General features: G+C 39.2%; 8 protein-coding genes across 8 annotated transcripts; 4 read left to right on the forward strand and 4 right to left on the reverse strand.

The window, feature by feature from the left end:
• Positions 1 to 27: 27 nt before the first annotated feature.
• Positions 28 to 1,977, forward strand: KQ657_001701 (uncharacterized protein; the record flags this gene model as incomplete). Its single annotated transcript, XM_043192487.1, has 1 exon — positions 28 to 1,977. One exon carries the CDS (start codon positions 28 to 30, stop codon positions 1,975 to 1,977), a length of 1,950 nt encoding a protein of 649 aa, XP_043048151.1.
• Positions 1,978 to 2,076: 99 nt separating this feature from the next.
• Positions 2,077 to 3,159, reverse strand: RFC2 (replication factor C subunit 2; the record flags this gene model as incomplete). The annotated part of the gene is made up of 1 exon (XM_043192488.1): positions 2,077 to 3,159. The coding sequence occupies one exon, from the start codon at positions 3,157 to 3,159 to the stop codon at positions 2,077 to 2,079; it is 1,083 nt and encodes a 360-aa protein (XP_043048152.1).
• Positions 3,160 to 3,406: 247 nt separating this feature from the next.
• On the reverse strand, positions 3,407 to 4,480 carry KQ657_001703 (uncharacterized protein; the record flags this gene model as incomplete). The annotated part of the gene is made up of 1 exon (XM_043192489.1): positions 3,407 to 4,480. The coding sequence occupies one exon, from the start codon at positions 4,478 to 4,480 to the stop codon at positions 3,407 to 3,409; it is 1,074 nt and encodes a 357-aa protein (XP_043048153.1).
• Positions 4,481 to 4,878: 398 nt separating this feature from the next.
• YAE1 (Yae1p) lies at positions 4,879 to 5,220 on the forward strand (the record flags this gene model as incomplete). Its single annotated transcript, XM_043192490.1, has 1 exon — positions 4,879 to 5,220. The coding sequence occupies one exon, from the start codon at positions 4,879 to 4,881 to the stop codon at positions 5,218 to 5,220; it is 342 nt and encodes a 113-aa protein (XP_043048154.1).
• Positions 5,221 to 5,332: 112 nt separating this feature from the next.
• Positions 5,333 to 7,185, reverse strand: MVP1 (uncharacterized protein; the record flags this gene model as incomplete). The annotated part of the gene is made up of 2 exons (XM_043192491.1): positions 5,333 to 6,297; positions 6,366 to 7,185. The coding sequence occupies 2 exons, from the start codon at positions 7,183 to 7,185 to the stop codon at positions 5,333 to 5,335; spliced, it is 1,785 nt and encodes a 594-aa protein (XP_043048155.1).
• Positions 7,186 to 8,548: 1,363 nt separating this feature from the next.
• DPP3 (bifunctional diacylglycerol diphosphate phosphatase/phosphatidate phosphatase) lies at positions 8,549 to 9,900 on the forward strand (the record flags this gene model as incomplete). Its single annotated transcript, XM_043192492.1, has 2 exons — positions 8,549 to 8,561; positions 9,104 to 9,900. The coding sequence occupies 2 exons, from the start codon at positions 8,549 to 8,551 to the stop codon at positions 9,898 to 9,900; spliced, it is 810 nt and encodes a 269-aa protein (XP_043048156.1).
• Positions 9,901 to 10,488: 588 nt separating this feature from the next.
• Positions 10,489 to 12,189, forward strand: KQ657_001707 (uncharacterized protein; the record flags this gene model as incomplete). Its single annotated transcript, XM_043192493.1, has 1 exon — positions 10,489 to 12,189. The coding sequence occupies one exon, from the start codon at positions 10,489 to 10,491 to the stop codon at positions 12,187 to 12,189; it is 1,701 nt and encodes a 566-aa protein (XP_043048157.1).
• Positions 12,190 to 12,222: 33 nt separating this feature from the next.
• Positions 12,223 to 17,292, reverse strand: GCN2 (serine/threonine-protein kinase; the record flags this gene model as incomplete). The annotated part of the gene is made up of 1 exon (XM_043192494.1): positions 12,223 to 17,292. The coding sequence occupies one exon, from the start codon at positions 17,290 to 17,292 to the stop codon at positions 12,223 to 12,225; it is 5,070 nt and encodes a 1,689-aa protein (XP_043048158.1).
• Between the last annotated feature and the right edge of the window lie 109 nt (positions 17,293 to 17,401).

A 17,401-nucleotide genomic window follows, 5' to 3' on the forward strand; every position in this document is an offset into this window, starting at 1 on the left:
TAAATAGAAGGTAACCCGCCCTTAAATATGAGTCAAGAGACTACTACTAACCCACCACCCTTATTGGACGACGACTCTATCATACAGATTTCTCTGGCTCCCAAAGACTCTTCTGGACAAGTTACCATTGGCTCTACAGGGTTTGAACCCGGCAGTGCTCTTTCCAAGCTTTTGGATCTGGCAATTGCTCATGCTGCTAAGGAGTCCACTCCAGAACAAGAAGGTACTATCAAACGGACAAAGGGAAAGGGAAGACTGAGAAGTACTGGTAATAATAGTAATAGCAATGCTAATAATGCTAGTAATAACAATAACAATACTAATAATAGCGACTCAGGGAATGGAGGACGTATCACAGCTGATTTGGTTGATCCATCTGAATGCACTTGTAAAGAGCATGTTTATTCCATTAGTTTCTTGCTTGAATTGAGAGATTCTCCTTTAGTGGAAAATTGTACTTCTAAATTGCCAGATAAATCCTTTTGGGTGAGGCAAAAGGCTCAAGCTAATGCATCATCTAATGGTCCTGGGAACAGAAGAAATGCAAATAGAAGAGAAAGGCTGCATAACCAACATGAAAACAAGTCTGAAATGTGGGAAAAAAAATCAAACAAGTTTCTGGGTAATGATTTAGATGGTTTATCCAATGAAAAGATCTCACAATTGTTAGGTGAGAATCCTGAAGAAATGGTTCCTGAATGGGACTCAGAAGTTATGCATTCTAGTGTTGAAATGAATATGGGTTCCACAGTTGAAGATTTCGAAAGATGGAAATCAATGATGAGAGAAGAAGAACGTCGGAAGAATGGCGAAATCATTGATGAAGATCAAAGTGGAAAAGACTCTCTTCTGGCGGAAAACGCTGGTAACGCAGTGGATTCCTTCTTTTCCTTTGTTAAACCAAAACATAATGATGAGAAATCGCCAATTACACCGACAGCTCAAACATCAAAGATTGAAACTTCTAGTAAGAGTTCAAGATTCTCATCATTCTTTTCAGCTGGTCCTGGAGTGGATAACAACTTAAAACCAAGTACTCCACAGTCGATGAAAGCTCCTCAACATGGAACTGGTTCATCTAAATTCTTCTCGCAGCCCACTGGGCCACAATATCAACACCTGCCAGTTACTCCAAGTACTGGAATTAATGATATTCAATCTCAACCTCAGCCTCAACAGCAACTACATCAACAACAACATAAGCAGCAACCCCAACAGCATATTCAACGACAACAACAAGCTTCAGGTCATCCTGTACCTGGTAATGCCCAAGTACCATTCCCTGCTGGTTTTCCAGCACCTCAGAATCACCCACCTCCACCTCCTCCTGGGTTTCACTTCCCTATAGGCGGACCTCAACCGATGCCTGTCCCCAGCAAAGTCGATGGTAAGGTTGGTGGAAATTCTGGTGACTCCTTCTTCATGTCATTGTTGAATAAAAAGGAACCCCAACCCAATAGTGCGTCGTCGTCATTACCTATGCAAACGAGTGGAGGAGCAAGCAAGCCAACTCAACAACAAGAAGTTGGACAAGATAAGCTCCATAAATTACAAGGCCAACAGCAGCAGCATCCCCAACAATATTCTCCTGCTCAGCATATCCAACCAGGTGAGCTTCCACCCTGGATGAAACACGGCCAACAGGGTCAACAAGGGCACATGCCTGGTTTCCCCATGCCACCAAATGGTCAACAGGGCGGAGTTAATTTCCAGGGCCCACCACCTCCAGGATTTTTACCTCCAAATATGCCATACCCACCAAATATGAACAGACAAGGGCCACCTGGGATGTTCCCACCGGGGTTTGTCCCTCCTCCGGGATTCTCAGGCTTTCCTCAACACCAGCAGCAACAAGAGCAGCAGCAGCAAGGTAATGGTAATTTCCCTTCATATGGGTATGGGGCTCCACCACCCTCATTTGCCCAACATCAACAACGGCCACAGCAAGCTCAACAGCCACCACCTCCACAGAAATAAAAGAATCTACCCTGCAGTATTGATAGTTATAGTATATCGATAAGTTACAGATTAGGAAGTTTATTGGCTTTATTTTAGTATGGAACTAAGTTTTGCTATTTACAACACCGATTGAATACTCAAGAGCAAACTCAAGATCTGAATATGTTCGTCTGTACCGTTGTTGAGCTTTCTATCAGCTTCAAATAAAGCCTTTGCGATTTCGTTCTTGGTGGAATTAGTTAGGGAATCATCCATGATATATTTGTCATGCAATTGGTCAAGTAACTGTTGAGCACTCCAACCTTCTTGGATGATATTATTAACGTTGGCAAACAATCTGTGTCTATCTTTCGACGCAGTAGAGACAAGCAATTGGGATATCACTGGATCCGAGACCACTCCTGCTATTTCTTGAATGGAAGCTATATCAATGTATCTATCAACATCCATGTCATTATCTTCATTGCCATTATTGCTGCTATTATTATTCAAGGATGTGTGTAATTTTGCTGCACTCTGCAAGATGGTTATGGCTTTCCGTAAATCACCATCTGCAATGCGAAGTATTTCGGAAAGCACCTTTTCATTTGGAGCTAACTGGACATTCTCTGCAGATGCAACATGCTGCAAACGCAGTAATGCATTCTCATTGTTTAATGGCTTGAACCGAAACTTGGAACATCTGGACGCGACAGGGTCAATGATACGCGTTATATAGTTGCATATTAAACAGAAACGCGTGATACCCAGATAAGTCTCCATGGTCCTTCTCAATGCCGATTGAGCATCAGTAGTCATCGAATCAGCTTCATCCAATATAACTATTTTATATGGTGGGCAAGGATACTCGTCCAAATCTTGTTGGGTAGGATTCGAAATCGTAAGTCTAGCAAAATTCTTAATCTTCTCTCTAACTATAGAAATACCCCGTTCATCCGAAGCATTCAATTCTAAAACTCGAGACTTGTACAACCGAGGCCCATACAATTGTTTAGCCAATGCTAATATAGTAGACGTTTTCCCAGTTCCTGGTGGACCATAGAAAAGCATATGAGGAAGATTAGCCAGACTTAAGTTCTGTTGTAACACTTTAACTGCATGGTCTTGTGATGCCACATCATCAAGCTTCTTAGGACGATACTTTTCAACCCAAGGCGTGTGATCGAGTTTCTCTTGTTCGTATTCCAGAGTATCTTTCATGGTGCTAAGCTAATGTAGAAGAAGAAGTAGAAAGAGTGGAGAATTTTGAGTCGCATTTCATCACCAACTTTATTTTCTAAAGTGATAGGTGCGAGGCATGGAATACATATGACGCATAGAAAACACTACAATTGAACACACATAGATAATATCACACATGCATGAAGATACTGACCTACATTAAAAATACGAATGCATGAACCACTATATTCTAAAACTATAGTTACAGTTATATCACTACTATTAATTATTGAACACCAATAACAGAAAGCTCCAAGGTCCATACTCTTCTTGTATGGACTTTAATCTCCATGGTTTTCTCTTTGGCATCAGGGAAAACATTCTTATCAAGTTCAATAGTAGTTTTTTGATGAGACCACCAACATTTACGAGCCGGTTTCCTCCAGAACAATAATAATTTGGTTTGGTTAGGATCAACCTTCTTTTTAGACTTTGAAAGAGACCTTGACGCAGCTCTTGACGCATTGGAAGCAAGCGTGGCTATTCTAGAACGGGATTTTCTAGATTGAAGTGAAGATGTTGATGCCACGGGGTTTAACCCTGGTGAATCAGGTGGAGTAGCCTCATTATTATTTGTATTTGAACCTAATCTTACCAACAGAAGTGACAGAATGACACATTTGCTTGGTTCTATTGATTTATTCCCCCAGATCTCTAATGGAGAAAACCCAGAAGAACACAACATCTCAAACAAGTGTTGTTCAGCAGGACCCAACTTTTGATCTGAATCAGGAGCAGCTTCAACATCGTAGCCAAGACCACTAAAAACAAACTTATTTTGTAAAAGGTTTTGGGAGGTCTCAACCTTTAAATAGCGCATTTGATCAGGAGATATCCCACTAACAGGAGGAATAACATAGAAATCCAAGTCTTCACGTAACACTATGATAGCTGGTTTATTCTGTAACACATTCTCCAGTTGACTACGACTTAAAAACCCAGACAGTGACGTCACGGGTGAGATGGTAGCCATATCTAAAAGATCTCCATGAGCACTTCGGAAAGATGCAAGAATGTACTGGAAACATTCAGGATCAAAGGCAACGTATACAATATCCTCTTCGCTTAAATTGGAGATTATTCTTCCCTCTGTATCTAAAAAGACTCCATTAGGGAACAACCCTAACAAGATGCTTTCAGGCAAGCTCATCAACTCATCTCTGGTGATCGTAAAGTCTTGCGTCCGAAGACGTAAATGGATCTTGGTGTTATAATCAATGCTTCCTTCGACCGAGGAGTTACCTACAACTCCAGCATAGGCAGATTCCGGTGTAACTTGGGTAATGATATCACTAGACATTTAAAAACGAGTATGGCAGGTATGAAAAGGGTAATAAGTTCAGTATCCTTAGTTCTGAGTGATATGATGAGCCTTAATCGAAATTCCTCGTGGTCTCGATTGGGATAGCTGATGAAACCAAGCAGCAGAATAAAGTTCAGCAAATCGGAATAAAGCTAAACTTGACTAATTCTTCTATGTGTTTGTTACACTGACGTATCCTGCCGCTGTGTACTGTGGAAGGAAGAAGACTTGTTGGCTTATCTTATCGTTGTGGTTGATATTTGTTTTTTACTGGAGACTGCTGACGTAATTATACACTCGTGATTATGTAATCGATTGTTTGGGCCGGTTCAAGTAATCTACTTCTGGTTAGTAATAGCCAAAGATATCCATTACCATTATATTTCTTGGACTTAATGTTGGACGATATCTGGGGAGAGGGTGAAGTCTCCGAGACCGTGGAATTAAAGCGGCGTCAACATAAGAAAGGTTATGTGGATGGAGTGTCTCAAGGTCAAACCGCTAGTCTCCAACAAGGTTTTGACTCAGGTTACCCTACTGGTGCAGATCTTGGAACTCGTGTAGGAAGAATCCTTGCTATTTTGAAGGCTAGGGGTGATGAAGACTCATATAAACAAGCAATAAAGGAGTTGGGAATCTCAGACGTGTTAAAGTCCACGTATTTTGATGGAGATTTGAAGGTTAAAGATGGTCATCTGCTCATTGAACACTGGGAGAAGATAGTTAAGATTACGTAATGAGTGAAGGGTACATATACACATATGCATAGACATAATTCCATACATAGTTCCATACATTAATAAAAATATACATTAAAGATTCTTCTGTGCGATAAATTGTTTGCTTCGCTTAAAACGAAAATTGAGTTCCATCATTAGCAGTTGGCATTACATCAACAATCTCCTGACCTAAAGAATCAGATAATGATGTCAACTTATGTTGAAATTTGACTCTTCCCCGAGTCCATTCTGTCCACGCCTCGCTGATTAAATATTGTGTTTCTTGGAACATGACATACTCTTCAAGACATCTATGTTTAATTAACCATTCACGGTTCATTTGTTGGAAGAGTTCTTGTTTGTCGTTGACAATGGATGTTTTCAATCTAGCCAATTCAGAGGATTTAGCATCAGCACTTTCAGTACTGAGTTGACGATATTTCCCTTCATTATCCTTTATTCTTTGCTCCAATTGAGGTATGGTATTGGACCTAAGCCGTTTAACTCGCTCACAAAGCTCTTGGAAAGAATATAAATAATCCACATAATTCTTAAACTTTTCTAGTACAACAGTATTAACTGCATAGCTTTCATCAACTAAAGCTTGACTTGTTCTGCTAAAAGATTCAGATATAACATCAAGAGAATCATTGATCATTCCAAGATCATCATTGGCTCCATAAAGACCCAGATTGAGCTTTCTAAATGATGAAACAGTCTCCACAAACCGATCATTATCCATTGCCATAAGCTGTTGTCGTTTTTCGTGTCTTTCCACCAATACAACGATTTTAGTCCACATTTCAATGGCTTGGGCCATAACTGTTTCTGCTTTGGACCATTGAGTAGGGAAACGAGATGCAATTCCAGGCCAAACCTTCTGAATAAAATCTGCCAGGATTTTTTCACCTTGAAATTCCACACTGGTATCGATTCTTGCTTGTTTCCTCCAAGTCGCCAAATCCGTTGGTACTGTCATAAATGACACGACTAAGGGTTCAACCAGTAAAACAGGATGTTTAAGAACCTGGTTGAGAAATCTGTGCAACCCTCGACGTCTTCTCTGAAGAAACTGAGAATCTGGAGCCGCTCCTACTACACTGCTGATTAGTATTTGTTTGATAAAACGGTGAACTCACACATAATAGAATAAATTAACATACCTGAAAACTTTTTGGGAGGTAATCCGGGGATAACTCTGCAAGGATATTTATGAAGAAGAACTTCTAGAAGCCAGACAAAATCCGAATACCGACGAAGAACTTTTGCTTTACTGGTTGAAACCACATAATTTATATGCTTGAATATAAGACCTTCTCGTTCGGGTACCTCTTTGATCGTGACCGAAGGATTTGCAACCAGACGGAAGGATTGACGAATGGAATTTATGAAAACATTAGCATCATTATCATCGATATCATCCGAGTTAATTGTATTGTTCTCACCACCATCTAATTTATCACGATGTTCTGAAAGCATTGAAGAAGCTAACACTGATTGGTCCAAGTTTGAAGTTAATGGATCGTCTATGGTAGAACTGTGTAATCCCAAAGTTATTGAATGACTCTTGTCATCATTAATAGGGTTAGTTGAAGGCCTTAGAAGTTGCATAATTGAATCATCGAGGGTTACATTCCCTCTTCTCATTTGTAAAGTGGTATAATCAGCACCTGTACCATCCAATTCTAAAGCTATCAACCCACAGATTTGATCAAAATTGGTCTTATCGGAAACAGGATAGAGACTATGATCGTATACGATTCCTCTTATAACTCTTGTCTGGTAAGCCGTAAGTTTATGAGCATCAACCAAAGGTTTCAACAAGACACTAACCTCATCTGTTGGATCTGAATCGTGATGGGGGTGGTGGCTGTCGTTGTGATCAACAGCCGGCAGCATCAGATCACTATTGCGGCCTGTCTCAATAGATCTATCTGTCCAACCATTTTCCCAAGGGTCTTCAGCAAAGAAGCTGCTATTCATTATGGAAGGCAACTAGGTCAACGTATGTAATTAGCTTAGGATACGCAATGATTAACAGAAACAGATGTTCAATAAATGCACGTGACTGGGTCCATAGGATTATGATGATAAGGTCGCCTTTATATATCCTCTTGTCGTATGTATGTGGTTAGTAACGGTAAGATATCATGGGTCAAATGTTTACACTGTGGATCAAAATGGTATACCGATTGAGACCAGAACGACATTTAGCAACAGTGCGACATCCTGCGACATACTCCTTCGGTATATACTGTGCGTCCAGACGATGGTATACCTAATGCTGTTCTTTATACTGTATTTCGATGAACACAACGTATATATAGAGAGTGATACAGAGCAGCCACTCTGTGGTTACCGTTTACTTAAACCACAAGAATGGGGCAATCGGTCATGTACCGTTTCTATTTGCAGCCACTGGCTGTACAGCAGAAGCTATTAAACAGCACCTTTAAAGTCGTTGTCACAGCACCAGAGTAAAGATCTAGCACAGAGTTACTTGGTACAGATGGAAATCAGCTCGAATAATCAAAGTCTTACTGTATTAATAGACACTCTACCCCCTCAGATTTTGGCTGTCATGTCGCCTTATGTACATTGTGCTAGAGCTCTCATAAATGTAAAGTAAGATAAGCTCATTCACTATAGATCATTGGTGGGTTCAACCCCTGCGACACTCCGGATGGATCTTTTGATAATGGCACATCTGATTCACATCTGATTCATTCCAGTTCAACAGCTTGAGCTTAACTCTGAATATGGAGTATATGGAGTTCAGATGAAGTTGGTTTTAGGGTGTTTCCATATAAGACTATGCGATTGGAATTCGTAGATATTCAGAGCTCTATTATGGGAAGATGGTTTAATAGAAGACGAAAAATTTCACTAATGACTACGAATAAGTACAACTCACATGCTGTTTTTGATACGGGAACACCTTGGACTCATGTATCCCCGAGTGATTTAAAAAGCATTGCAAAGACTATAGGTGCTCATTATTGTAATGATGCAGGGGCTTACATGTTGCGATGTCCAAGCGGATATGCCAGTACCCCCTTTGATTTCAATGGGTTTATTATGAATATACCTTTAAGCAGCTTTGAGGCTTCATACACTGAAGATCCATGTGTTTTGACTGTACTCCCGAAGCCTTCTACAATGATTAGACTTCCTGAAAGTACACTACAAGGAAACTCAGCGGGGAAGGTGATGTTGAGTAGTTTCAGGAAGACACTGAATGGCATAATGGACTACGACATCGCGACATATTGAATTCCATAAAAAGAAGGATATAATATTATTGTTATATATAGCAACTCCACATTCCACTAGATCACTTTACGCCATGAGGCTGTGTGGTCACGGTCACAACAAACCTGTCATCATTTCGTTACACTATTGTATCTCATTCACTGCACATACACGACCTCTACTATCAACGCGATTATTATAACAGTAGTACTACATTACAGTACGCATTACAGTACGCATTACAGTACACATTACAGTACACGTTTCAGTACGCATTACAGTACACATTGCACTACAGCAAGCTGCACTGCACTCACTGAGTCACATTGCATTACTCTACATCCTGCCACATTTATGTAACAACCCTGTTACTCTGTAAACTACTGTCACTCTGTTCTATATTTTCGGCTATATTTAAGGCAGTGTACTTGATACCTGCACACAGGCCTCAAGCATTAACAACCTTTAATTTCAAGGCCCACTATATAATCGCTCTACATCACCAACATTTGATTGCTTCAAAACATTCCTGTCAACATGAATGACTTTTATCAGACAATGGACTACTTTCACCGATCATCTTTCAACCGGATTACGTTCGGCATCCAGAAACCAACGCTTCTCAAACTAGTTAAATGGCGGGTCACAGATATCTTGTTAATATTGGCATTAATTGGTACAACCATCGGGATTTGGCATTTGAGTCCCTTTGAACGTCAGTTTATTATCTCAGATCCAACCATTAACCATCCCTTTGCGGAACACGAAAGAGTCACCGTGGCTCAGTTGTTTATCTACGCTGTAGTGGTACCCTTGGTGATCATCATTATATTTGGGTTGATATGTTCAGACCCCAGACATAGATTCTATATCACTTATTTGTCTGCTGTCGGACTCATAGTGTCTTGCATAGTCACCTCGGTCACCACAGACATTTTAAAGAACTATATCGGTCGTCAACGTCCAGATTTCATTGCTAGATGTCAACCTAAACTGGACGCTAATACGACCGTCTGGGTGTACGCTAAAGATGTTTGTACTCAAACAGATATGAACAAATTGAAAGACGGTTTCAGGTCTACTCCCTCGGGCCATTCTCTGATCTCTTTCGCTGGATTATTCTACTTGACACTATTCCTTTCCGGTCAATTTTTGATCTGGGATCAAATCGTGGGCGCTTGGAGAACAGTATTGGCTGCTATTCCAACATTAGGAGCGTTGTTCATTGCTATCTCCAGAACTGAAGATTATAGACACCATTTTGTTGATGTTTGTATTGGAGGAGTCATCGGTATTCTTATTGCCTGTTGGAGTTACTACAGAGTGTTCCCACCAGTCTCTTCCGGTGTAGCCCACGTTCCTAGAATCATTTTGGCAGAACAACTCCAACTGGAGAAACGCGCTGATGACGTTCGTGATGGACTCTATCAAAGTCTTGAAGTGTAATACCATATATATAAGACATAATACTTATCAGTTGAATGGTCACGTGCAGTTGAATAGTCACGTGTTGGTTTTGCATTTGTTAAATTGAAAATCACGTGACTTTTACTATCACATGGCAATAAACCAAATTGGGATTGTTACCATATACAGTCAAAAGATATTAACTTAGTACAGTAATATATCACAGTACATTACACTCATAGGAGAGCATATCAGTATATTGTATATCATAATACATTGTATATCACAGAACGGTGTATATCACAGAACGGTGTATATCACAGAACTGTGTACATCAAACTACAACTAATACTCTTAGATGTCACGTGACCCCTCCCCTACACTTAATAGGTAACCGAAAATGTATGCCCAATATTGACAACAGCATCTTCATTTCTCTTACTCAAGTAGTATTTACATACGCTATATCGTGGTATTCGGGTCTGCACATTGCTATACGTGTATTTACTGTTTAGCGAATCATATTCACCGGCTTCAAACCCTCATTCAAGCCCTAAAACAGCTTCAATTCAATCTTTAACATTCACAACCTAATCACGCAACATCCCCCCCCCCCCTCCCCCAATAATGGAGATCTCCGTGAACTCTTCGGCATTCTGTTACATTAGCCACAATAGACAAGTGGAGTGTGTTCCAGCAACCGAGCAAGATGTCCTTGATTGGAGCATCAATTGTGGATCTAACAACAATAACCATAACGATAATGTTACTTTGGCATTAGTCGATAATGAAAATGGAACAGATGTCATATCTGTTGTTGCCAATGGTCATGTGACTAGATTGCCTTTACCTGAGCGGAATCTACTTTATAATTTAAACAATCCCTCTTATTCAGATTTGGAGAACGACTCTTCAATGCTGAAGGAAGGATCTAGGTCTCCACAGCCGTATGAACCAACAACTGTTCTCATTGAAGCTTGTGGTGATTCTGAAGATGCTGGTGCTCGTGCTGGTGCTGGTGTTACTGAAGTACTCATTTCACCACCTATATCTGTTGCTCAAAGCTTGAATGGGTCGGGTCCTATTGAAGCCTCATCAACTGATTCGCCGACAGATGATAACAATAATTGTATGGCGATTTTCCTTCCTAAAGTGGAGGTAGAATTCCCAACAGACAATTCATCATCACCAGCAAGGTTTGGAGAGTTGAAACGATTGCTTCTGAAGATCTCTGGAGGTTGGAATGAAGAGCAAATCGAAGTAAAACAATTGACAGGAGGTATCACCAACATGCTTCTTTCTTGTAAATACATGCCTACTAATGAAACAAGATTAGTACGGATTTATGGTAATGGAACAAACTTAATTATTGATAGACATCGGGAATTCATTCTGCATTTGATCTTACATTCCTTATCATTGGCTCCTCCCATCTATTGTCGGTTTAAAAATGGCTTGGTGTATGGGTTCAGTCCTGGACGGTCTTTGAAACCCGAAGAAATGTACCATGAAAATTTGTACCCACTCATTGCTCAACAGTTGGGTAATTGGCATCAGAAATTGGACTATAAGGCAATAGATCAAGGAGTAGAGAAGCTTCGAGACTTCTCCTATAACTTGAAGAAGTTGGAGAATCAAAATTATAAAGCAAAAAAGTTAAAAAAGAAGTATATCTCCAATATTTGGGAGTTAATTGAAGATTGGATCGACATTGTACCTGTGGTACCAGAACTTATTGAGTCTTTCCAAGAGAATACCACCAATAATAATGATGTTATTGATTCAACTAATATCACCAAAATAATGCTTGAAGAATTCCGAGCCTTAAAAGACTATCTTTTAACAATAGACTCACCAGTTGTTGCATCTCATTGTGATTTGCTTTCAGGGAACATCATTGTGCCAAAAGATTGGGATTTAGGTGCTGTTTCACCCACTTTAAATCATGTGGATGAGAATGCCGTGAAATTCATTGATTTCGAATATATGTTACCAGCTTCCAGAGCTTTTGATATCGCCAACCATTTGGCGGAATGGCAAGGTTTTGATTGCAATCGTGAAGCGATTCCGAAGCCAGTAGCCTCCAATCCTGTGTTGGTGAAGTGGTGTAAGAGTTATTTGAACAACCCTAATGAAGCTTCTGAAGATACTCAAGTGGACCAATTAATCAAAGAAATTAGAGCCTATTATGGATTGCCAGGGTTCTATTGGGGTGTTTGGGCCATGATTCAAAGTGAAATCTCCTCTATTGATTTCAACTACGCCGAATATGGTAAATCAAGATTGCAGGAGTATTGGGATTGGAAGAAGGAGTATATGAATACATAGAATAATCATACATCACATGAAATCATTCCTATTTCATTTCATAAACCCAAGACTAACAATAATGGTCTTTCCCGATCTTGGACTATGGACAATAGCCCATTTATGACCTTTAGTATACTCTTTAACCAAAGCATGGTGGATGTTCTCTGCATAACTCTTGGAGAAGTTTTGACGTGAATAGACAATCTTTCGGATCCATTCATCTTTCTGGTGAATGCTAGTGATTGCAATCATATCAAGGACTTCATCTCTAGCATCAACTTCAATCACAGGTGATGTTGCTATAGTCTTAGCCATATTAATCCCAGCATCTTTAGAATCCCAACCGGTGTGCTTGGCTTGTTGCTTTCTACCTCTAGGGGCATCATGGGATATTTCCACGATTCTTTGGTCGACTTCTATGGTAGAAGACACTTCGGAATCATCAAATGCATTGGACACTGGTGGTTCCGACTGTGACTGTTGCAGTTGTAGCTGTTCCAGTACTTCCTGGGTCGACATTTGTTTCATTTTCTCCACCAATTCATTGTATTCAACATCGTATTCTTGATCATTCACCAAGTCTTTGATTCTAAGAGGTTTAAACTTGTTCTTACTCCGTTTGTTCATGGTATCGTTGGGTTGCTTAATGGAAATTACCCATTTGGCACCAGAATCCTTACACACATCAACCAACTCTGTCAGTGGTGATGAGAAGAACAACTCACAGCTTAAATCGTTCTCCCAAAGATTCAGTAAAATCCAATACCCTGTCAGCTTCAAATATGCCGGGTTAATGCTAGTGATAATCACATCCACTCGAGACCCAGTCCATTCTCGTTTACAAAACTCGACACTTTTCCTGGAAATTATGTTCTTCATGAGTATGAATATAAGGTTGGTGTTCAACGAGAACCCCACGCTATAATTCTTATTGGAAGAAACAGAATCCTGACTCCGTAAATAAGATATAAGCTCATCGTATCTACCACCTGTAGCCACCCTAGTAAACCTTCTATTCTTATCAACTCGATATATGGCTTGAAACATTATCCCCTTGGAATAATACCTACTGTTGTAGTTGCTTAAAGGGTTGAATACAACCGTGGTGTTGTGGTTACCCAATTTCTTTAAGATGTTTAACACTTCCCGAATATATGATAACCCCTTTTCAACCTTTGTGAAATGAGGAGAATCTTGCATCAATTTGTATAACTTTTGTCTTGCCTTATCTGGTTCAACACTAAAGTTAAATTGTTCCAATAAGTCTTTGGTCAGGGTTTGAGGAACACTCACTTGCTCATATAAATACTTTCGTATCTCTTCACTGCTTTTCTCTATACCCATTTGAGATAAGATTTCCAGGATTCGAAGTCTTTGTTCATCCTTTAAAGAAATATTGTCATAGGCAAAGGATAGCACAGCATTCAAAATGTCGCCATGGTTAATGAATATAACCTTTTGTGAATTCTTGGATTGGAAGCATGGAAGAACTTTAAATATCTCACTAACAACCTTTAGAGTTTCTGCATCATCAAATATCCGCCCGGAGGCATTCCTGGTGACTATGTCAAAATTAACAGCACTATATTTCTCAGGTACACCTGAACCTCTCAATCCAGGACGGAAAACATATTGATGTCGATACACTTTGGTTAAAAACACCTGGTTTCGACTTAGGAATCTAGCCATGGGGAGTACCAAATCGTATGGTAAAGTCAACACTGAACCATCTTTATCCAAGACTTGATAGACAAAATTACCCTCTTGTAATGGTGACATTGGTAAAGGTAAGTAACTGGTATAGTCTTGTACAGCCCCATGACGATTAAATAATTTGAACACTTGTCTCAAGACATTATCCACTAGCATAAAGTCTGAAGAATTAATCTTACCATCATGGTGGGCTCTTTTATCAAACAAAACATCGGTAGCCAATGAATATGGTTGGTTGAATAAAGTTTCCCGAACTTGTTGTTGCCAAGGAGAAGAAGGGTCCGCCAAAGACTTCAATGCTTCTCTAATTACTTGATCTTGGTGTTCTACTGGAAGCATTCCACTTTGAAGAATTTCTGTTGCTCCAGGCCGTTTCTTAGGATCATGTTCGAGCAATAACTTGATTATCTTCCTCTCTGTTTTATATTTAAGATCAACAAAATTAGAAGGGAAATCAACTGTCACTAATCGTAAGTTGTTTAAAGTTTGAGCCCTTTCCATACCAGTTCCTAAGGGGTAGCACATCTCAAAGAATATTACTCCTAAAGAATACATATCCACCTTCTCATCATAGTTTCCTGATGCCACCTCTTTAGCAGTATAAAAATATGTTCCAACAATTGTTGATAAATCCTTTTCGTTGGTAGGAGGAGATACTTGGTTATTATTCAGAAATACTGTTGAAAACTGGGAATTTTTGGCCAATCCAAAGTCTCCAACCTTCACGTTATTTGATTTATCAATGAAAATATTGGTAGGTTTCAAATCTCGATGAATAAACCCTTCCCTGTGTATATAAGAAATAGCTTCAAGTAATTGACGGAAAAGTCTCCAGTATTCTTTCGGATTTTGAGGTAAACCTTGTTCAATCAAATTTTGAAGAGTATTATTCTCACAGAACTCCATTTGAATGTAAAGAATATACCTCTTTTGAGATTCTGCTTGCAGTTTTCTCAGTTTGGTGATTAATATGGATTGTTTCCCTTCCTCTGTAGTCAGCTCATTAACGGATTCAGAATCTTCTTCCTCTTCTTCTTGTTCAGTCTGTTCAGCTTCATCATCTGTTGATCTTGCAAACTCAATTAAATCGTCAATATCTTCATTATTGGAGTCTGAACTGAAGTCAATACCAGAATCAAAAGTATTGGAAGAATAGAAATCTGCTTGATACGAATTATTTCTGCTGACCAAGAACGAACTGGAGCGATTGAAAGGACTCAGAAAGTCCTCTTCAGAAATCTCGCTATATATTTCAAGACTATCATCTTCTTCCTCATCTTCATCATCATCGTCTGCCTTATCGTCGTCATCTGGCTTGTGGTGTTCAGTGACTTCTTCAATCCAAGTTCCGTAGTAACGCACAATGAATTGATGATTTAAACGTGCAAGAGAAAGTACTTCACTCAAAAGAGAATCGAGTTTGTTAGCCTTATGCTTGATCTTTTTGATAGCATAAAAGGTACCTTCCATTCTGCTTCTGGCCTTAACAACTTCCCCAAACCCACCTTTACCAAGTCTGCCTATTTCTTCAAAATCTCTTTCGTATCTTCCTAAATTTCGGGGTGAGCCAGCACTTATGAATGAAGAAGACATGTTGTCACCAAAACCATGATTTTGATTGGAATATCGTCTTCTATTGCTGGCTGCTAAAGCTTTGGTACGTTCCAGAAATGCAGGTAAAGGTTGCTCCTCTGTTTCAGATTCTTCTTCGCTATCAGCTATCGCATGTTCATGAGAACTATTGGCTAGTCTTTTTGATCTTGCCTTAAACTCACTTTGAGAGTTGTTCAACATAGGTCCATCTCTTAAGAACTTGCATGTATTTAATTCCATTGGTGATGGCCGTTTGGATGGTTTGGTTTGAAGCATTTTGGATAATAAATCATACACTAATTCCGCATATTCTTCAACTCCAGGGTAATCTTCCACATCAAAATCAGCAAAAAACAGTTCTGGAGTTATAAATGTCGTCACTAATATATTAACACTGAGCATTACTCTCATGAAAAGTACACCCAAATCCCATATATCAGTTTGGTATGTTTGTTCACCACCTTTGTTCTTAAGTTCTGGTGCCATCCATGTAGCCGGTACTTGTGAAAGAAGAATTCCAGGCGATCCCAATTTGTTGTGGTTATCTGGATGGCTCTCAAACATCTTTAAGAGCCTATAGCCATAGCTTGGATAACTTAGTTTGATTATTTTATTTGAAGATTGTGGAGACTCTTGAATACTCACAGTTAAAGGATTAATAAGCTTGTGAATGAATCCAGAATTGTGCAAGTATTCTAAAGCTGGTAACATTTGAATTAACCAAGTTCTTGCTAAAGCCCAATTGACGAAATCTGCGGTTTCTAAGATATCAGTTAAGGAATCGGAGTTCAAAGAGAACTCGGTGATAAGACGAATTTTCCATCCTTTTTCATCTTCAAAATCAAGTCTATCTATTTGGAACCCTAATAATCTATTAAGGTTTTCATGGTGCAAGGTTCTTATTAATTGTAATTCTGCTTCAAGTTCTTGGATTTCTCGTTTACCAGTTTCTGTTATCCAATACTTATTGAATAAATTCACTTCAGTCAAAAGTAATAGCACATCTCCACCTTTTCTACCAAGTCTTTCCTTAGTAAGCTTTGGTAAATACGGCTTAACAATGTATTGTGAGGCAATTGAAGATAAAAGATCTCGTTTATCATAAGGAATAAACCCCAGAACTGCTTTGAATTTGAATTTTGATTTCGTCAGAGGAATTTCTCCAATTAAAGGATTATCGAATATAAAATATTCTGAATTGTTTGGAGGCATTATTTCTGTATCTGAATCGATTACTAAATCATCTCTAACTTCTGATTCTCGTTCATTATTATAATAATCTCCTTGCATATTTATCAATTGCTCATTCAATTCTTTATTCTGTTTAAGCATTTCCTTTTCACGTTCTTTATTTCGATTCTCTTCTTGAAGTTCCAACTTTTCCCTTTCCTTCCTTAACCGAAGTTCACGTTCTTCTTCAAGGGAAAGTACCTTCTCGGTAGTCTTTTGGATGTCGTCAAGAATGTCCTTCACTTCCGATACAAGAATAAACCCTACCTCTACATCTCTATATTCCACTAACAACTCCTTGATCTTCCTTTCTATACGATTGACACTATTCTTAAGGAGATTGATGGGGTGAAGAACCTTAACTATGGGACTCAGAATAGGATAAGTGGGCGTAAACTCAATGTCTAAAGTCAATGCAATTGTCGGTCTAGCGGCATCCTCCGATGACTCTAGATATATCTGGAAATGTGGACTACGTTTCATGTTCCATACTAAACCTTTGGAGGTAACATCTTTATAGATATCCCCATAGATCGATTGAAGACTGGACACTTCGTCCTGCTGTCGTTGTTCTAGGTCGTTCATAGTATAAGTCAATTCAGACACCGCAAAAGAAGGTTCTGGAAAAACCAACAAATAGTGTTGGTCTATGGGTATGATACCAATTGGTTATTATTGCAAAAGAATGTATACA

Source organism: Scheffersomyces spartinae, assembly GCF_019049425.1.
Source record: "Scheffersomyces spartinae strain ARV_011 chromosome Unknown scaffold_17, whole genome shotgun sequence".
Classification (NCBI taxonomy): Eukaryota; Fungi; Ascomycota; class Pichiomycetes; order Serinales; family Debaryomycetaceae; genus Lizanozyma; species Lizanozyma spartinae.